We start from the raw sequence: 17995 nt of genomic DNA on the forward strand, positions 1-17995 counted from the left end.
GGACAGCACTGGGGGGACCGTGGTTCCCTAGTGCCTGGGGAAGCTCCGGAGGTACCTGAGCTGGGAAGGGCCTCAATCAGGACTGGGTTGCTTTGTCTGTAGTGGAAATGGCTGGCGCCCGGAAGCAGCTGGAGGCAGACGTGACCCGGCTGGAGCGGGGCAAGGAGCTCTTGGCTCAGAAGCTGTCTCAGACGGAGCAGGAGGCCCAGGTCACGCTGAGGAACGAGCAGGCGGCTCACGAGGAGGACATGGATCGTCTCCAGAGGGAGAAGGTGCAGGGCTGGGGGTTTTGGTCTGCCTCCGAGTGCAGCGCTATCAGCACCAGGCTCCCACCATGCCGGGAAAACCATGTTGCCCACATGCTTGTGGATCTGGAGCTCCCTGGAAGCAGTGGGAATGTCTCAGGGGAGCTTTCACGTCTCCCGCTGGGTACCAATCTGTGACAGCCGATGGCTGTCGCTTATTGATTCAAGTATGGAAAGGCGGCCAGTGCTGAGAGCCGGAGCACAGGGCTGCAAACCCCAAGCCCTGCTGTGCTCTGGGCGTTCGCTTGGTGGCTCAGTGGAGCTGTTAGTGCAATGCTGGATGGGCTGATGGGAAGCCAGGGCGATGGCCAAAGGCTGGGATAGCAGGGGGTGCTGCAGGCTAGGAGTGAGGGGCATCGGCAGAGCTATCCGGGGATAGAGCAGGGGGATGAGGCTTCCTCAGGATCAGAAACAGGTGCAAGAAACCACCCACTCATGTCCCCATCCAGGCCCTGGACATGAACCCTGGGGGTGCAGAGCCTATTGAGACCAGGCTGGCGTGGGGCCCGCATGGTGGAGAGCAGCGCTCCAGGGCAGGCTCTGCAAGGGGTGAGGTCTGTTGGGGGGACCCTGACTTGCACCCGCTGCTCGGTCCCTGCAGGAGACGCAGCGCCTGGAGCTGGAGGCGGAGAAGGAGGAGGCGCTGCACCGCCTGGCCCAGGAGCGGGACGAGCTGCTGGCCCGCTACGAGGCGGAGAAGGAGGAGCTGAGCGAGGAGATCGCGGCGCTGCAGCAGGAGCGGGATGAGAGCCTTCTGCTGGCGGAGAACGAGAAGCAGCAGGTGGGGGACACCTGGCAGGGAGCGGGTCCCCCTGCACGAGAGATGCTCAGCGCCCCCCAGTTCCACCCCAGAGTGGGACCCAGCCCTGAGGGGCAGATCCTGGAGGGTACCCGGTTATGGGATGAAGGAGGGAGGGTTGTCACTACCTCTGCCCAGCCGCCCGTTGCCTGGTCCTGGCCTCCTCAGCCACACCAGCTCCAACGCACGGGGCCCAGGTAGAAGAGACAGCCCTGACACTGCTTTCCCCTCCCTCCTAGGCCCTGTCTCTTAAGGAGTCGGAGAAGACCATCCTGTCGGAGAAGCTGAACGGCGTTCAGCAGAGCCTCACCGGCGTCACCCTGGAGATGGAGCGGCAGAAGCGAGATGCCATGAGCCGGCAGGAGCAGGACAGGGTGGGTGGTGTGGGCCGGGGGATCCTGTGTGGGCACCAGGGATGGGTGGACATGGGCAGGGATGATAGACTCTCCCCTGCCTCCTGCCGGCACCAGTGGCTGGGAGAGAAGGTGCGAGGCGATGGCACAGGTTTCATGGCCCAGCCTTGACCCTTCAGTGAGTCTGTCCCAGAAACCAAGTCACCTCCCATTTGAATTGCAACCCCCGCACCCCTGCCAGTGGCACCGGTACCCGCCGTTATCCTGGCCCCCCGCTTTGACATGCTGCAGCTCCCTCCCATTACAAAGCCTGGCTGTTGTGCTGGCTGGTGCGGTGCATTGGCAATAGCTCGCGTACGCAGTGGCTCGAGGTCCATTGAGGCCGATGCTCTCGTGACCCATCTTGCTTTACCTGGAGTGTTTGCAAAGAGCTGCTCTGTGGGCGCTGAGGACGTCCCCGTTCCTGTGCCTGATGCCAACCTGGCGTGTGAAAAAGCAGTGGTCCTTAGCATGGTTGCTGGGAACTCATCCAGCCTGCTAAGGACCGGTTCCCTCCTGGCCCTCAGAGCACCATCAACGGCCTGACCTCGGAGCTGAAGAACCTGCGGGCACGGTTCGAGGAAGCCATCGCGGCCCACGAGCGGGAGGTGAAGGGCTTGCACGAACAGGCCAAGGACCTGAGCAGGCAGCGAGAGAGCAGCGTCCGGGAGGTGAGCACGGGCCCGGGGGAGGCTGGGGGGCCGTGCCTGGGTGCAGGGGAGGCACGATGGAGTTGCCTAGGGTGCAACTAGAACTGAACGGGGGGATCCTTGCCAGGATCCTGTAAAGTAGAGGTGCCCACCTGCATGGCACTACAAATCCAAGCATGCTGTGAGGCCAGACCCGCCCCCCCCTTACCTCAAGTCTGCTGCTGAGCGTGGCTCGGCCACGTGGTGCCCCATGCCTGCTGTTGGGCTGTGCCCGAGGAGGCTGTCACAGTGGGGTCCAGTGCACTGGAGACCCCCACCCAGAAGCCATGCTCTGTGCTATCAGGTGGAGGAGCTGAAGACGCAGCTGCGCATGGTGGAGGATGCTCGGGATGGCATCCGCCGGGACCTGATCGAGGCTCACCGCAAGGTGCGGGAGAGCCTGGAGGGCCACGAGCTGCAGCGGAAGGAGATCCAGGACCTGCGGCGCAGCCTGAGCGACGAGGCCAAGGAGAAGGAGGCAATGCAGCGCTCCAACCAGGAGCTGCGGGCCGCCGTGAAGCGAGCGGAGAGCGACCGCATCAGGTGGGTGAGGACGGCGCTGGCGAGAGGGACAGCTCGGTGCCGTCCCCTGGGGTCTCACGGGCTCCTGCATCTCGACCCCTAGCTTGAAGCGGGCCAACGAGGAGAAGGAGCAGAAGATGTCCATCCTGGAAGAGGCTCGGGCCGCGGTGGGCAAGGAGGCCGCCGACCTGAGGAGCAGCCTGCAGGAGGTGGAGCGGTCGCGGCTGGAGGCCCGCAGGGAGCTGCAGGAGCTGCGCAGACAGGTGCGCAGACTACTGACCTGGGCAATGGCTGTGGTGCCCTTCTGGGCTGCTGGGACCAAGCATGGGGGGCATCTGCAGCTCAGAGGGGGCTTTGGGGTGTCTTAGAAGCCACCTTTGCAACCACGGCGGTAGCTGGCATTGTCCATGTTTGCTTGCTCTGCTCTTGGTCGGTCCCTGCCTGCTGCATCTTTCTGCAGAGGTGCTAACAGGTGCCCCCACACTTCTGCCAGATCAAGATGCTGGACAGCGAGAACACCAAGAAGAGCAAGGAGGTGGCCGAGCTGCAGGCCCGGGTGGCCGTGGATGAGCAGCGGGAGGAGGAGACCCGGCGGGAGTCCTTCGGCCTCAAGCAGAAGATCGTGGAGAGCGAAGCCAGCAGGGAGTCTGCCAAGAAGGAGGTGAGTGTCCTCTGCGCCCTTCCCCTGCTCTGTCACCAGCCACGGTGACGCTGTGCAATAGCCCAGATGCAGCCCTGAAGGGCTGCGACTAAAGAGGGTCACGGATGCCGAACCCCACTTGGCCTCTTGTTGGGGGCGAGACAGGCCTGGGGCACCATGCCCAGGGATCCCTCCCCACTGGAGCTCCTGGCTGAGCTGGGGCAGGCGTAGAGATCAGGTCAAGTCATCTGGCAGGTCGAGCTCCATCACGGTGCAGACCACGTCTCGCTGGAGGGAGGGCACGGCTGGGACGGCACGTGGCTTTCACGGAGGAGACTGCAAGGTGGGGGCAGCCAGCCCGGGTCCATCTAGACTCAACCCAGCCTCTCCCCGGTCTCCCCAGCTCCACAACCTGCAGCGCAAGCTGTCGGAGCTGGAGGGCGATTTCCGCCTGCGGGAGAAGGACCTGCTGGGCAGCCTGGAGGAGGCCCGCGGCAATGAGAAGAAGCTGCTGGACAATGCCCGCAACCTGGAGATCAAGCTGGACAATGCGCAGGCCGAGGCTTCAGAGCTGAGCCTGCGCCTGAGCGCTGCCGAGGGCCGCGTCCACGGCTTGGAGGCCGAGTTGGTGCGCGTGGAGGGGCTGAAACGGGACGTGGAGTTCAAGCTGGGCAGCCTGCACTCGGCCCTGCGGCGCACCATGGGCGTCAGCCGCGGGGGCCGAGCCCCCAGCCCCGCCATCCGGGGCCGTAGCAGCTCCCCAAAGAGACTCTTCTCTCCCCCAAGAGGTAACTGCCCCGGGTCTGCCCTCCCCGGGTGCAAGCGGCATCGGCAGGTGGAGCCCAGACTCCTGGCTGGTCAGCCAAGTCCTGTCCCTTGCCTGTCACCATTGCTCTTTCCAGCCAGGATGTGGCAGGCTGGTCTCGCTGGGTCGAGAGGTGGGGTCAGTCCCTGGGGGTCACACGTAGCTAGGAGGGACCCCAGGAGAAGGAGCCCTTAGAGCCAACGTTTGGCGAAGCGCTAAGGCACACCGAGTGCTGTTTTCAGCCCCGGCCCCTCACCTCTCAGCAGGGCCTTTGGTGTCCGTCCCTCCAGGCGATGCTGCTTCCAGCCCCACGGATGGACACGCCAGCCCCATGCCGCAGGCGGGCAGCCCCGGCTCCCGCCCCCTCTCCCCGGAGCGCCCCTTCTCCCCCAGCCGCCGCGAGCCCGCCCCCCCCCCCCCCCCCCGGGAGCCCCCCTCCCCCCCCAGCCGCAGCGAGCAGCTGGTGGCGGATATTGACCCCGACGTGGTGCGGGCGGCCCTCCGGGACTTCCTGCAGGAGCTGCGGGAGACACAGCGAGAGCGGGTACCGGCACGGGGGACTGAGGGTGGGGAGAAGGGCTGGGGGTGCCCGGGGTGGGCAGTTCTGCTTGAGCCACAGTGCTTTGTCCACCCCCTGCAAGCGGCTGTGTGGCTTTTGCTGGCTGATGGTGCCGTTCTCTGATCCAGGACGACCTGCGGGCCCGCCTGAGCAGCCTGACCCGGCAGCTGGCGGAGATGGAGTCGGACCGGGACAGTGCCAGCGCGCGAGTGCAACAGCTGCAGAAGCTGGTGGCTGAGAGTGAGGAAGGTGAGGACGCGGCTGGGCTAGGTGTGTTGTAGGCATGCGTGCATGGCCATGCTTGGTGGTCCCACCTGTGTGCAGCCACCCTGAACCATTTCAAAGGACTTCTCAGCACACCTTGCTCCCAGCCTTGCCCTCGTTCAGTGCGATTATCCCCATTTTAAAGACAAAGCAACTGAGGTGCAGAGAGATGAATTGATTTGGCCCAGTGCTAGGGAGAAAGCCCAGTGCCCCTAACCACACTGCCTCCTCCTAGGGACATGGGCCTCCTTTAGAGTCTCACCCCAGCCCCAGCATGTCTATACCGCATCCCTGGGTACCTGGGGAAGGAGTCTCCCAATCATACCTCACTTACCCCCTCCGGCTACCGGCGCTCCCCCATAGTCACAGAGACCCTCCTCTGCCATGCTTGAGATTTGGCATGGAGGGATGCCCCCAAGCAGCATTTCTGGGTGCAGCACGTGCGAGTGGCAGTGCCCTTGCTTGAGCCTGTCCCACTCCAGACACACCAGGGATGCGGAGTCGAACAGAGGGTCCTGTACCCCAGTTGCCTGCTTTATCCAATAGTGCAGCCTGGCCCTATAGTCCCGGGGAGATGTAACTCTGCATGCCCCCTGCTCACAGCTGGCGTGAGATGCCCAGCATGCCCCTTGCTCTCCCTTTGCTGCCCCAGGGAGACGTGGCATGGACGGCAAGCTGAGCAGCGCCCAGACTGCCCTGATGCTGCAGGAAGAGACCCTCCGGCGCAACGACCGGGAGCGCAAGGCCTTGCTGGACAAGGTGGCAACACTGGAGCGAAGCCTCCAGTCGGCAGACAGCGAGCGCCGGACCACGCAGGTGCTGGGGGCATCGCGGGCCAGGGAGGGGAGAGGAACTGGAAGGGAAATCAGGGCAAAGCGGGCAGGGAGCTCAGTTGGAAGGGGCCTGGGGCTCCCTATTGGGACATCATCGCTGTTTTGGGCATCGGGGAGCTAAGGGGTGCTAGGATCTGCCTTGGGTATGAATGGCAGTCTTGGTTGCTTCTGCCATCTGCATGCGATGCTCTTTCGGTCACTGTGAGCGCTGGCTGAGTGCAGGGATCAGAAATGTTGCCCACATGCCCCATTCCTAGGGTCATTCAGAAATGATGGAGGCTCTTGTGTGAGGACCAATCCTGCACCCTCCCAGCAGGCTGGAGAGGAAAGGGCCTGGATTTGTCCAGCTGGGTCTCCCCCTTGGAACTGGCTTCATGTTGCAGGCCGATGCCTGCAAGATGTGCTTCCCATACCCCCAGGATCCTGGCCCCATTGTGCCGGGGACTGCATGAACACAGTACCACACAGGACCCGCTGGGGAGTGAGGCCTACAGAGGCAAAGGGACTTGCCCAGGGTGGTGCAGCAGGTCAGTGGCAGAGCTGGGGGTCTCTGTGCCCTCCACCACAGGCCAAGCTGCTCCCCAGCTCTGTGGGGCACTGTGCCCATTGCAGGAGATGCTGAGCTGAGAGGAGGACACAGGCTAAGCAGAGACGGGTGGGCACCAGCAAGCGAGACTCCCCCAGCGAGATCCTGCCCCCAGGCCGGTCATGGGACAAAGTCCAGGGGGCTGCAGGAGGCTGCCTCCTCGGCCGCCACAGGCTTGCCCCGCTCTGCACCTGGCAAAGCCGGCTCCTGGCAGGGAGCGGGCCTCTGCCTGGTGGAACTCTTTACTCACGGTCCCCGGGGGTGCTCCGTGTCTGGGCCGTGCGCGTGTTATGTCTGCCGGGCTTGGAGCCCAGCCAGCCCTTTGCATTCAGGAACAAAGCTGGGAGGCTGCCAGTCTGGCAGGGCCGGGGGCCATCAGCTCCAGCACAGGCCAGGGAACGCGCGCTGCTGAGCATGCAGCTCTGGGGTGCGCGGGGAGGACCGGGAGTCTGCTGTGCATGGGCTTCTGCTTCTCCCTGGGGAAGGGGCTGGGGCCCGGGAGGGTGCCTTGGCGTGTTCCCCTTTTGCACAGCATGGGGCAGGTGTGAAGGCGCCTCGTTGTGCCTCGGGGAGAGGAGATCCTGCCCAGGCTGGGAGCGCTGGTGCCAAGGGGGGCCGAGCTGCTCCATGCAGAGCTAGCCCTCCGTGGATGCTGAGATTGTCCTTTTTCATGGGTTTCTTTTGCACGTTCTCCTCACTGCAGCAGGCCTGTGTCCGAGTCTTACAGGGCCAGCCTCAAGCCTGGACCGCACACGGACGAGGTGCTGGTCAGGCATCTGAAAGCCATGCATAGAAAACAGGACTGATTGCAATCCCCCTCCTCTCTGGCGGGGATGTGAGGCCTTGGGAAACTACAGTTCCCAGCACCTCGGGCATCTTGCAAACCCGTGGTCTTTGCAGGCTGCCTCTCTGCCACGCCACAAAGGTGGCCACACTGTGAAAGTGAACCTCTCTCAGCTCCTCTCTCGCTCACCAGCCCTTTGACTCCCCGGGACACTGTGTCTCGTGGGGCTCTGTCTCGGTGCTGAGGCCTCGCCGCTTGTTTCCAATTCCCACAGCGCCCGGAGGTGACCCTCTCTGCCCCCTCGGCTCCAGGCTGCACCAGGGTCTCTCTCCTCCCTCCAGCTGTAGCAGAGGGGTGACCCTGCCCTGTTTCATTTAGCTTCATAATACTGCTGCTGGCCACCCAGGCCTCTAGCCAAGCACTGAGCGACTGCCAAGGCAAGCCGGCCCTGCTGGTACCTGCAGCATCCTGTGTGGCACCGGATCTGCGTTCAAGTCCTTACTGCCTTGCAGCCAGCCTCCTTTGTGCCTGAGACGGATGCATGGGAAGCAGGGAGGGACACAGCCCTTGATGGTGGGACGGGATCCAGCAGGGCTTGTACCACGGGTGACCGAGCTTGGAGGATGCATCCCACCTCCAGTGCCGGCTTTGTCAGCCCTGGCGATTCCCCATCTCTGTTTCCACGCTGCAGAGGAGAGAGCAGGGCTGCTGTCTTGCTTTGGCAGCATTTGGGGCTGAGGTTCATTGTCAGAGGGGGTGGGAGGCTGCAGGCCAGGCGGAAGAAGCATTGGCTCAGCTGGCTGGGGGGTCGCAGAGCAGGGTAGAAATGCAGGGGGGTCGCAGACTGGAACGGGGGCACAGGGCAGGAGCACCGGGGGCGTCGTAGCTGTGCGCTGGGGTACTGTCGTCATCTCCCGCGAGCCTCACCCAAGGCCGGTTTGGGAGCAAGAGCTACCCAGGGACAGAGGAGGATGAGGATTCTCACCCCCACTCTCCCCCAGGAGAAGATCACCAAGATGAAGGCCAACGAGGCCAAGCTGGAGGCTGACAAGCGGCGCCTCAAGGAGATCCTGGATGCAGCCGAGAGCCGCTGCACCAAGGTGGAGCTGCTGCGGCGCTCGCTGGATGGGGAGCTGCAGAGGATGAAGCTGGTGCTGAGCGACCGCGAGATGGAGATCCAGGTGCTGCAGGATCGCGGCGACATGCTGCAGAGACAGGTAGTGCCGCCAGCGCCCGGCTGGGCCTTTCCCAGGGGCAGCCTCGGCCCTGCTGAGCTAGCAGGGCTTGGTGTGGAAGGGGGCTGGGGAGTGCCAGGGCAGGTTGCAATGTGCCTGTGGCCCCTAGCACGGCCGGACCATGGTGGGCCTTCTCCGTGGCAGCTGAACTGACCCCACTGCTGCTATTAGAGCAGGGCTTTGCCCAGCTGGACGGGGGAGATGCACGGCTGTGTAGCTGGGATCACCACGCAGGTGCCCCCCAACCGGGCCAGCGAGGACAGGGCTCCACTCGGGGACATCGGAGAGGGACCAGGCCTGGGCTCTGGCTTACTAAAGGACAGCGCTGACCCCACCGCAGGTGACTGACAGCGAGATGAAGGCCAGCGCCCTGCAGATGTCTGTGGACCGACTGACCCTGGTGCTGGGGAAGGCTGAGGAGAGCGAGAGCTCCCTGAAGGACAAGGTGCAGAGCCTGTCGGCCGCTTTGACCGAGAGCAGCGCCGGCGCGGACTCGGCCGAGGAGAAGGTGTTGCAGCTGCAGAAGGCGCTGACCGCCAGCGAGCACGACCGTCGAGTGCTCCAGGTGGGAGCAGGGCATGTGGGAAGGGGGGGGTCTCCTCTAGGCTCATGCAGCAGGGGTTTCACGGCCAGGACTCAGGTGGCCCTGGCAGAGGTGCTGGGTGAGGGTGCCTGGGATGCCCCCAGTCTGGACTGGGATGGTCAGAAAGAGCTGAACTGGCTGGACAGGACTGGGCGGAGCTGTGGAGGACACTTCTTGCTTTGCTCTGGGCTTTAGACCATGCCATCTGCCCCTAAAAGAGATGTAGGCACAGGGGCCTCTCGCCCTTGTCTCTTCTGCCAGAGGTTGGCGTCTCCCTGCTGCCCCTGGGTTCGTTCTACGGAGGTGCCCCTCTGTGCCCCTCGGGACTCAGCCTCTCATCTCGTGCCCTAGGAGCGGCTGGACGCTGCTCGCCAGGCGGTCTCCGAAGCCAAGAAGCAGAACGGCACGCTGGCCGACCGCATCCAGGGTCTGAAGACCGAGCAGGCCGAGCTGGAGCTGCAGAAGGAGGAGCTGGAAGGTCAGGTGCGGCAGCAGCAGGAGGTGAGCAGGCTGCACGGGCTGGGGTGGCTCAGAGCAGCCATTCGAGCCCGGGGTGGTCCCCGAGCCAGTCTGCTGCTGCGGGGAGGCCTGGGGGAGCCTGCTCCAGCAACACAGGGCATCTGCCGCGGTGGGGCTGCTCACCGGGGCACCTTTGGGCTCCCACGCACCCCATTCCTCTGGAGGGTGGATGCTGGGACCAGACGTGAGCATGGGGTCTGGGTCGCAGTTCACCATCCATCCCCGGAGCCCCAGAGGATGTGCTGTTGACCCAGGGAGGTTGTGGCAAAAAGCACATGGCCGTGGCTTGTGCCCAGCAGCATGGAGGCTGAGACCCACACTCGGGTATGGCTAGCAATGCCCGTACGGTAGCACAACTTACAGGTGCTCACGGGGAAGTCCACTGGCGTGTTGGTCCTCTCTTTTGCGGAGCTGGTCTCCTCCACCAACTAGCTCGGGAGCTCCTCAACCTCCGAACGAACCAGCTGACGGGGTCGAGCGCCGACTCCAGCACCCCCTTGCAAAAGGTCTTGTTGCTCCCTCCTGCTCTGGGCCAAGCAGGGGCACAGGAGAGGCTGCCGGTGTTGAGTGGAAGGGTCTCTTTGGATTTAAGCCGATTATACCTTGGTCTTGGAGAAGCAGCTAAGGTCATACTCATTTGGGGCCTTCCTGCCAGGCAGCCCAGCTCCAAGCCCTTGCTGGAGAGCGTTTTGGGCTCGTGGCCGGCTGGAAGGGAATGCATGCCTCTGGAGAGGAGCCGAGCAACACCCCTCAGCCATCAGTCCTATTGCCTTCACTTAATTCCCAGTGAGGGGCTGGCCCTGGGGTGTCCAGCCCTAGTGCAATGCATCCTGCCGCTGTCGCTGCCCTGGTTCAATGCATCCCTGCAAGGGGTTCCTAGCTCATCTCCACCCCTCTGCTCCCTTGCCCCCCACCCAGCTGCTGCGCCAGCGCCAGGAGGGTGAGAGCTTGGCCTTGCGGGGCCAGCAGAAGCTGCAGGAGGACAAGCACCTGCTGCAGGAGAGGCTGGGCAGCTTGCAGCGGGCACTGGCCCAGCTGGAGAGCGAGAAGCGGGAGGCCGAGCGCTCCTCCCTGCGCCTGGAGAAGGACAAGACCGCCCTGAAGAAGACCCTGGACAAGGTGAGCTGGAGCTTCCCATACTTGAACGGACCCCCAGCACCCTCCGAATGGCCCCAGTCTCTCCTAACCAGTGCCTCTGGGTTAGTAGAGGGGAGATGGCTGTGGGCATTCACTAGCTCAGTGCTGTCTTCCCTGCTAGTGAGGGTCCTGCTTGATCCAGGGCACATTATGGGGCCATGAGCAGCTGGATCCTGTGGCTGGTGTGGTTGGCTGCAGTAGTCTCCCAAGAGTAGGGACTACAGGGCCCTTTGCTGAGCTGATGAGCCATCAGCTATGGGAGTCCAAATGGTAACCTGGGCATCATACGACAGCAGAGTTGGGCAAAATCCCCTCCGTGGAGTCAGCTGCATTTGTGCATTTGCTTTGAGGTGCAGTCTGGCCCAGGGCCTCAGTAGAAACTGGTATCAATTGGGATTAGGCTGACCGCAGGAGGCTGGACACGCAGTCAGGTCCCCATCAGTGTACCGAGGGACAAAGCCCCAGCAGCAATCCCTGCTTCATCCCAACTGAGCCTGGCCCCGGCTTCCACGGGGAGTTGGCAAACCCAGCCCAGAGAGAGTCAGAGGCAAGCCCGAGCTCCTTGGCTGCATGATTGCTCCTCTGCGGCATGTTCTGGGATCCTTCCAGCAGCGACCCGCACCTGCCCAGGGTGTGCGGTCTCCTCTCACCTCCCCAGAGTCGAAATCCTGCAGTTCTCCCCCTCTTACCCCAGGCCACAGTCTGTCTGTGTCTATCTTGCCTAAATCCCTGCCATCCTCAAATGGTGACGGCAGACGTGCCAGCCCAGGGGCATGTGCTCCATGCCACTCTGGTTTGCATGCACAACTCAGTGTTGACATGGACCTTGGCTCATTTTGGTTCACCTTTCTTGTCTCCTGTCTTGACTGGAGACCCTGGTTCACGATGCAAAGAAATAATGGGCAATTAGTTGTCAGCCTGGTCAATGAACAAAGCTTAAATAATAGTCCTGCATCCACACGCCCAAGAGGGAGAAGGGTTAGATGGAGACTGTTGACTGGGCTTGATCTTGGCACTCGGCGTAGCTGGCCGTGGCCATCTCTGCTAGCCCTGACCCCTCCGTCCCCCTGCGCTTGCTGGGCCGGCAGGTGGAGCGCGAGAAGCTGAAGACTCGTGAAGACTCGTTGCGGCTGTCGGCAGAGAAGGGTCGACTGGACCGCTCGCTCACCACGGTGGAGCAGGAGCTGGCGGATGCCCAGCGGCAGATCCAGCTGCTGGAGGTGAGCTGTGAGACCCCCCCACCCACCTAATGTATTGGGCAGGAGGAGTCCAGGACCAGGACTGGTCAACCTGTGAGGGTCCTTTAGGCTGATGTACCAGCTCCTGTAGCCACGGGAGCAATGTGCCTGTAACACATCCAGGGCAGGTGGCGTGGTGGGGCAAAAACCCTGCCAAAGGACCACGATTAGCTTATGAACGGGGTTATGCACCAGGGGACTGGACTTGATGCCCACAGGTCTTGCCCTATGTTCCTCCATTTCTTCTGGAGACCTGGGCACAGTTCTGCTTGCCAGGCACCCGCAGGGGCAGGATTGCCCCATGGCTCTGCCCCGAGCTTTCATCATTCACTGTGTTTGCTGTTAGGATGAACTCAGTCGTGTTTCAAACACCCCTAGCTGGCAGGACCTTTGTGCAGGGCAGGCCATGCCTTTCCCTTCACCCTGGTCTTGAGCAGGACACGTGTTCCTGATCCTGAACAAAAAGCTGCTAGGAGAGGAGGGAAGCGGTGGGTGAGGGTGGAAGGGGAGAGGGGAGAAACAGGCCAGGAAGGAGTGGATCTTGGACAGGTCGGGTGCGATCTACCTGGAGGTAAACTGAGTGCATGTCATTGCTAGGAAAGGCAAGTAACACAGCTCCCGTCCCCCCTCCCTTGCCACAGCCAGTGCAGTCCTGATGCCAAGCCTCGTCCCTGCTCTCCTGCACAGTCCCGGAGCCAAGGAGTCAGAGACGTGAGGCTCTCTCCTGGCTATAGGGGCTTGGAGAGATTGCAGGTAGACAGTGTGAAGGGGCAGCCCCTATGACCTCTGTCCCTGAACAGGCACCGCGGTCGTCGTCCCTGCTGCTGTTTGCACTCGGGGATGGGGCTCGGGGGCTCCACAGGCTGCGGGACGTTGGGGGCCGTGCTGCCCTCCTGACATGCCTCGGCACGCGGCTTCCTGGTGCTCCCATCACCTGGAAACCCAGTGTCTGCTCGGCCTCTGGGCAGGGTCTCCCTGCTGACCCGCGGGGTCCTCTCCGAGCTCCTGCTGTCCTTCCCCTCCTCTGCCATTTGGGTAGCTGGCATGCTTGTGCCCTGTAGACCTGGCTCGTGCCCTGCTCCCCTCCTCTTTGCCTGCAGCCTTCCTTGGAGTAGGTGCTTTGACCTTTGTCCTCACCCACCTGCCTCTTCTCCCTGGCATCTCAGTGATGTAGGAGCCTGAGCTCCACTGGAAATGGAGGGGACTTTGGTTCCTAAGTCACCTAGGTGCCTTTTGAGATGTTACCCCTTGCTTGTGCTCAGCCTGCTGGTGCCTCGGCCTCCCTGGCCACGTGCTCCCATCCCCCATGTCACGCTGGCACTTGGCCGGGGGCACGGGAGCTCAGCATCCCTGCTGCCCGCCCCTGCCCTCAGCTAGCACAGCCCGCCAGCGGCTCAGCACCAAGCGGGACGTGGGAGCACGTGGCTGTGCTCGAACAGCTTTGCAGGGCAAGGCAGGCGCCTGCTCACCATCTAGGGCCAGATCCAAAGCCCGTCACAGTCAGGGCAAGACTCCAGGTGCTTTGGGATAAGCCCCTCCATGCAGACCCCCCCTAGTCCTTAGCCCCGTCTGTACCCAGCTAAGTCCCCTGTCTGCCCTGCCTCCTGCCCCGTTGTGCTGGTTGCCTGCAAAATGTCGCTCGCTGGTGTGCTTACTGCCTTCTCTCTTCCGATTGCCGCCCCGTTCCTCGAAGGAGAAACTAAGCGTGATTAGAAGGACCATAATGTGCTCCTGGGTGAGTCGCGCAGCCTGCCCCATGCTTGTAGCTAGTCCTGTATCCCAGATCCTGATGCCCAGCCCTGCCGTACCACCGCCCCGCTCCTAGAGAACCCACCTCCAGCAGAGGCAACGGGTCGTTATGCTCGTGCAAATCACTCGCATGGCACCCGGCTTGAAATTAGGACCCCGGGCAGGTATGTCAGAGCCAGCCCGTGCCCAGTTTGGCTAGAACAGAATGGGAAACTGAGGCACGGTGAGGCAAGGCGACTTCCCAAGGCCATGTAGCAAAGCTAGGTGCTATCAGCTGGCCGCGGCTCCGCTCGTGTCTGTTCCCCTTGTTAACATGAGCGTCTCTGCAGATGCCATGATGTCATGGCTGGCTGCAGCCGGACCCGGCGTGATGAATGCTGCTTTGTTCTGGATCCTCGCGCCTGGCCTCTCGCCGGGCCGGGAACCTCCGTAAAAGCCAAAACCCTCTCCCAGCCCGGCCAGCGCAGCGGTAGCCAGGACCCGAGGGCCCCCAGCTAGTGACGGCCGCTCTACTTGGCACACGCAGGCTGCTAACCCCACCGCCTCGTAGCCTGCTCCCTTGGCCCGGGGGTTCACGTTCAACAGCAAAGGAGCCTGCTTTGGGTGCAGTATTTCAGGACCAAGTGTCTGGCATTTCCCAGCTGGGTTCATATTTGCCCTGCCTGAGGCTGCTCTGAAGTGACACGGGGCACGTCACTGTATCACTCTGTGCCTCAGTTTCCCCTCCCTCCTTTGTTTCTCCCATGTAGTGAGGTGGGCAGAGCCACTTGGCTTCTCTGCAGAGCTGCACGCGCCCATGCTGGGAGTGGTGGAGAATACGTCTGGGTTTTGCCACCCAAGCCTGGGTTACTTGAATATAAATTGTCCCCTGGGGACCGCAGCTAGACACGGCACGAGTGCTTCTGCGTTCCCACAGCCCTCCGGGTTGTGCCAGTGGGGGTTGTATCTCCTGGGAGGGCTCTCCAAATTGGACAGATCAGGGGGTAGATGAAAAGCAGCTGGCTTGGGATAGTGCATGTTTGTCTTACCCTGGAGCATTTTATACTGGTATAATTTACAGCCAGGGATATGCTCCCTGGCTCCAGGCTGGTGCTTGAATGTTGGGCCCACTCGCCGTCCTTACGAAGGCTAGGGACAGACAAACTGGTTTAAGTGATCAGAAACTGGTTTAAACCTATCACAGAACAGACGTTCGGCACATATAAACCAGTTTGAAAGTGGCTGAAACCTGCTTGAGATAAACCTGGTTGAATAGTAGTATCAGACTTAACTGGTTTGGGTCAAACCGGTTTATGCAATGTCTGTCCCAGACCGAAGAGGGGTGTTATAGGAACACAGTGAGGTGCTCGTCCCAACAGCCCTGTCGGGGATGGGGTCTGGGCGTACGATATACCATGGAGCACATGAGAGGCATCCAGATTACCTAGAGGTTGCAGAGCAGTGTTGGGCTGGGAAATGCTGTCTCCTGAGATCGCAGACCTTGAGGTAGGCGCAGCAGGGGCTGGACACAGCCTTGCAGTCGGGCCAGGAGTGAGACACTGCCTCAGCTCCACGTTGATCTGCACAGCACGGGCACACTGAGCATTTATGCCAGTGTAAAAGAGTAGCAGATGGGGCTTTCCATGAGGCTGAGGCGTTGGATGTGCCAAGATCACCATGTGTCTGGAGCAGGGCCGGGGTGCAGGTGCGGTGGTGGCCACCGCGGTTCATGCTGTTTTCTCTGGAGACCCTGGGCGGGTTTGCCAGCCGTGTGCAGGCAGGGACAGGAGCAGAGCATGAGGGGAGAAGCCTGGTGCCAGTGACCTGCGTGGCAGCAGCGGGGTCTCGGGGCCTTGTCTACACTACGGCACTCAGCACTTTGTAATGCCATGATGGTGGCAGCTGTGGCTTGTGCGCTGTGTGTGGAGCGGGTCTTGATGGATCCGTTTTTAGGACCAGAGGGTCACGCTGGGTGACCCATCTAATGGCGAGGGGGGGGGGAATTGGAAGAATTCGGCATGTAGAGATCCCCAACATTTCCTTTTGGGGTTGCATGGGGGGGTTAGCAGCGGGGCCAAGACTACCCCCCTGCAAGGGAAGCCCGGGGCATGTGCAGTCAGGGCGCTATTAACCCTCCTGCCCCTTGCGCAGGCTCAGCTGGCTGAGATGGAGCAGAGCCAGTCGCAGAGTCTGATGGAGACGGCCACGCGCCACCGCCAGGAGCTGCAGGTGGAGATCGAGCGCCTGCGCGGCTCCCAGGTCCAGGCCGAACGCACGCTGGAGGCCCGGGAGCGAGCCCACAGGCAGCGCGTGAAAGGCCTGGAGGAGCAGGTGAGGCTCCGTGCTGGCCCCTGGGGTCTGACACCTTTCCCCGTGCAGGGAGCTGGGTGCCAGAGCTCTGCCCTGGGCAGTGAACTTGCAAATACCCATTTGATGTTTGCAAGAAATCCCCCCCCAGTGTGGCTCTGCTGACCCTCCTGGGACTCTCTCCGAGTCCGAGCTGACTCCCCCATTGACCGCCCTCCGTTCCCCTCTCTCACAGATCTCCACGCTGAAGGATCAGCTCCAGCAAGAGCTGCGGCGCTATCAGCCCCACTACCCGGCTTCCTCCCTCCTCCCCGGGAACTAGGCTCTGTCCCGCTGGCCAGCCGCACCGTGACCCCGGAGACGTCGGTGCTGTGCCCCTTCCTGCGGTGCCAGCACGGAGGCTGGTTGGTACGGACGGGGTCAGTCCCAGCGGATCCCTGGTCAGGTACCAAGGGGCTGTAGCCGTCGCAGGGACCCTTTCACATTGCTAACTTGCCTTCTCTGTCGTGCGTCTCGTACAGAAGCACGATGAGGAAAGCTGGGACTCATCTGCAGTCACAGGATTCACTGTGGGTCCCATTTCCAGACGTGCTGAGCACCCACAACTTGAAGGACAGTCGGTGGGAGCTACAGGCGCTCAGCACCTGAGAGTCAGGCCCTGCATGTTGTCACCTGTGGTTGGAAAGATGCTCTTAGAGGGTGATGGTCACCACTCTGGGCTGGGGCTACGTAAGCAGCCACCGCTATTTGGCGGCGATGGAGCGTCTGTCCAGAGCAGGGCTGGGGGGCTCCTGCACTCGGTTCTTGGTGCCAATACACGCGAGTCTGGGCAAGTCCCTTTCCCTTTTGTGCCTCACTCTACTGCCCTGAAACGGGGCACGTCCTCGCTGACCTCAGAGAGGCATTATGAAGCTTGCTTCGGGCCAGGCCTTTGAGATCCTCCCAGCATTTTGCTAACCCACGAGGTTTGCTCCGAAGCTGATCATGTTGACCAGTGAACGGCGGCTGGTTTGCTCTGCAGCTCATGCCAGGGACTGAAGGCTAGCAATGCCTTCCTGAAGGAGGTTGTTATACCAGCCCTAGAAAAAGGACTGGGCTTTTGCAGGAAGCTGGAGGTTTCTCCTTCTGCATCACTGGCAGCAACATTTTTGGAGGAAGAACCAGCATCTCTCCCTGCTCGCGTCCGTGCCCTTGGCGCAACTGCCTGAACAGACCAGCAAGCAGCACTGGTGCACGGGCAAGGTGGACTCCACGTCTCTCTGCCCTGCAGCACCTGACACTAAAAACCCGAGCCAAGCGTAAGGCTGCATTTTTACCGCTTCCTTCCTAGAACCGCGATCAGCACGGCCCATCCGAGGCCCTGACTTGAAAAAGCTCAGGGGTGCTGCTCTAAGCATCCTCCACTGAGCAGCGGTGTTTAAATCCTGGTTGCCGGCACGAGGCTTTTTTCTATGTCTGCGTCATCTTGTTTTTTAAAGTGACCAAGTTTTTTCTAACCAAAATTCCTATTTTTTTGGCTTTTGTGTAACCATTAATCCCAACCTGTAGAGCTATTTTTATATTGATGCCTTCTGGGTAGATTTGGACTGTGTGTGTGCGGGGCGGGGGCTTTGCTCCCTTCCTCCTTGGTGCTGTGGGAACAGCTCAGAAGCCCCTTTGCATCCCCGTGTCCCCTAAATTGCACTCACTCGTTTCTCTACAAGTGAAGGGAGTGGAGAGACCAACCAGTAACAACTCTGACTCCTCTCTCAGAGACCTTCCCCAGGGGTTTGTACAACCTGGTTTTATCCAGAGGAATTTAAGCACAATCTAGCACGTGAAAGAGGCTGTTTCCAGCCAGCTCCCAACCTCCCCCCAACCACCGGTCTTCGTGAGCTGCACGTGGTCCAATGTAGCATTAAAACAGGGGAAAACAGAGCTGGCGTGTGATATTTTTTTTCCCTCCTGCAGTGTCTCGCTGAGGGTGGACACAGGGCACAACCATGCCCCAGTTCAGCAGCCGGCCACTCCTAGGGGCGGTGTGTGCGCGGTAAGTGGAGGGCCCTGGGGAGCTGTGCTGGGCTACCACCG

At 61.7% G+C, this 17995-nt stretch overlaps 1 protein-coding gene across 1 annotated transcript in view; it reads left to right on the forward strand.

Moving 5' to 3' along the window:
* The window catches only part of CROCC (ciliary rootlet coiled-coil, rootletin), a 40201-nt gene extending 22365 nt beyond the window's left edge, over nucleotides 1–17836 (forward strand). Inside the window, exons 20-38 of the mRNA XM_025203704.1 lie at nucleotides 103–272; nucleotides 907–1086; nucleotides 1344–1478; nucleotides 2024–2167; nucleotides 2490–2728; nucleotides 2811–2970; nucleotides 3201–3368; nucleotides 3751–4135; nucleotides 4416–4540; nucleotides 4583–4696; nucleotides 4840–4960; nucleotides 5628–5791; nucleotides 8180–8395; nucleotides 8754–8978; nucleotides 9348–9497; nucleotides 10434–10634; nucleotides 11741–11872; nucleotides 15770–15949; nucleotides 16161–17836. Coding sequence (XP_025059489.1) covers nucleotides 103–272; nucleotides 907–1086; nucleotides 1344–1478; nucleotides 2024–2167; nucleotides 2490–2728; nucleotides 2811–2970; nucleotides 3201–3368; nucleotides 3751–4135; nucleotides 4416–4540; nucleotides 4583–4696; nucleotides 4840–4960; nucleotides 5628–5791; nucleotides 8180–8395; nucleotides 8754–8978; nucleotides 9348–9497; nucleotides 10434–10634; nucleotides 11741–11872; nucleotides 15770–15949; nucleotides 16161–16247 — 3296 coding nt within the window. The 3' untranslated portion in view covers nucleotides 16248–17836. The remainder of the gene's footprint in view (nucleotides 1–102; nucleotides 273–906; nucleotides 1087–1343; nucleotides 1479–2023; nucleotides 2168–2489; nucleotides 2729–2810; nucleotides 2971–3200; nucleotides 3369–3750; nucleotides 4136–4415; nucleotides 4541–4582; nucleotides 4697–4839; nucleotides 4961–5627; nucleotides 5792–8179; nucleotides 8396–8753; nucleotides 8979–9347; nucleotides 9498–10433; nucleotides 10635–11740; nucleotides 11873–15769; nucleotides 15950–16160) is intronic.
* Nucleotides 17837–17995: the final 159 nt, after the last annotated feature.

The sequence above is a fragment of the Alligator sinensis genome, unplaced genomic scaffold (assembly GCF_000455745.1).
Source record: "Alligator sinensis unplaced genomic scaffold, ASM45574v1 scaffold512_1, whole genome shotgun sequence".
Lineage (NCBI taxonomy): Eukaryota > Metazoa > Chordata > Crocodylia > Alligatoridae > Alligator > Alligator sinensis.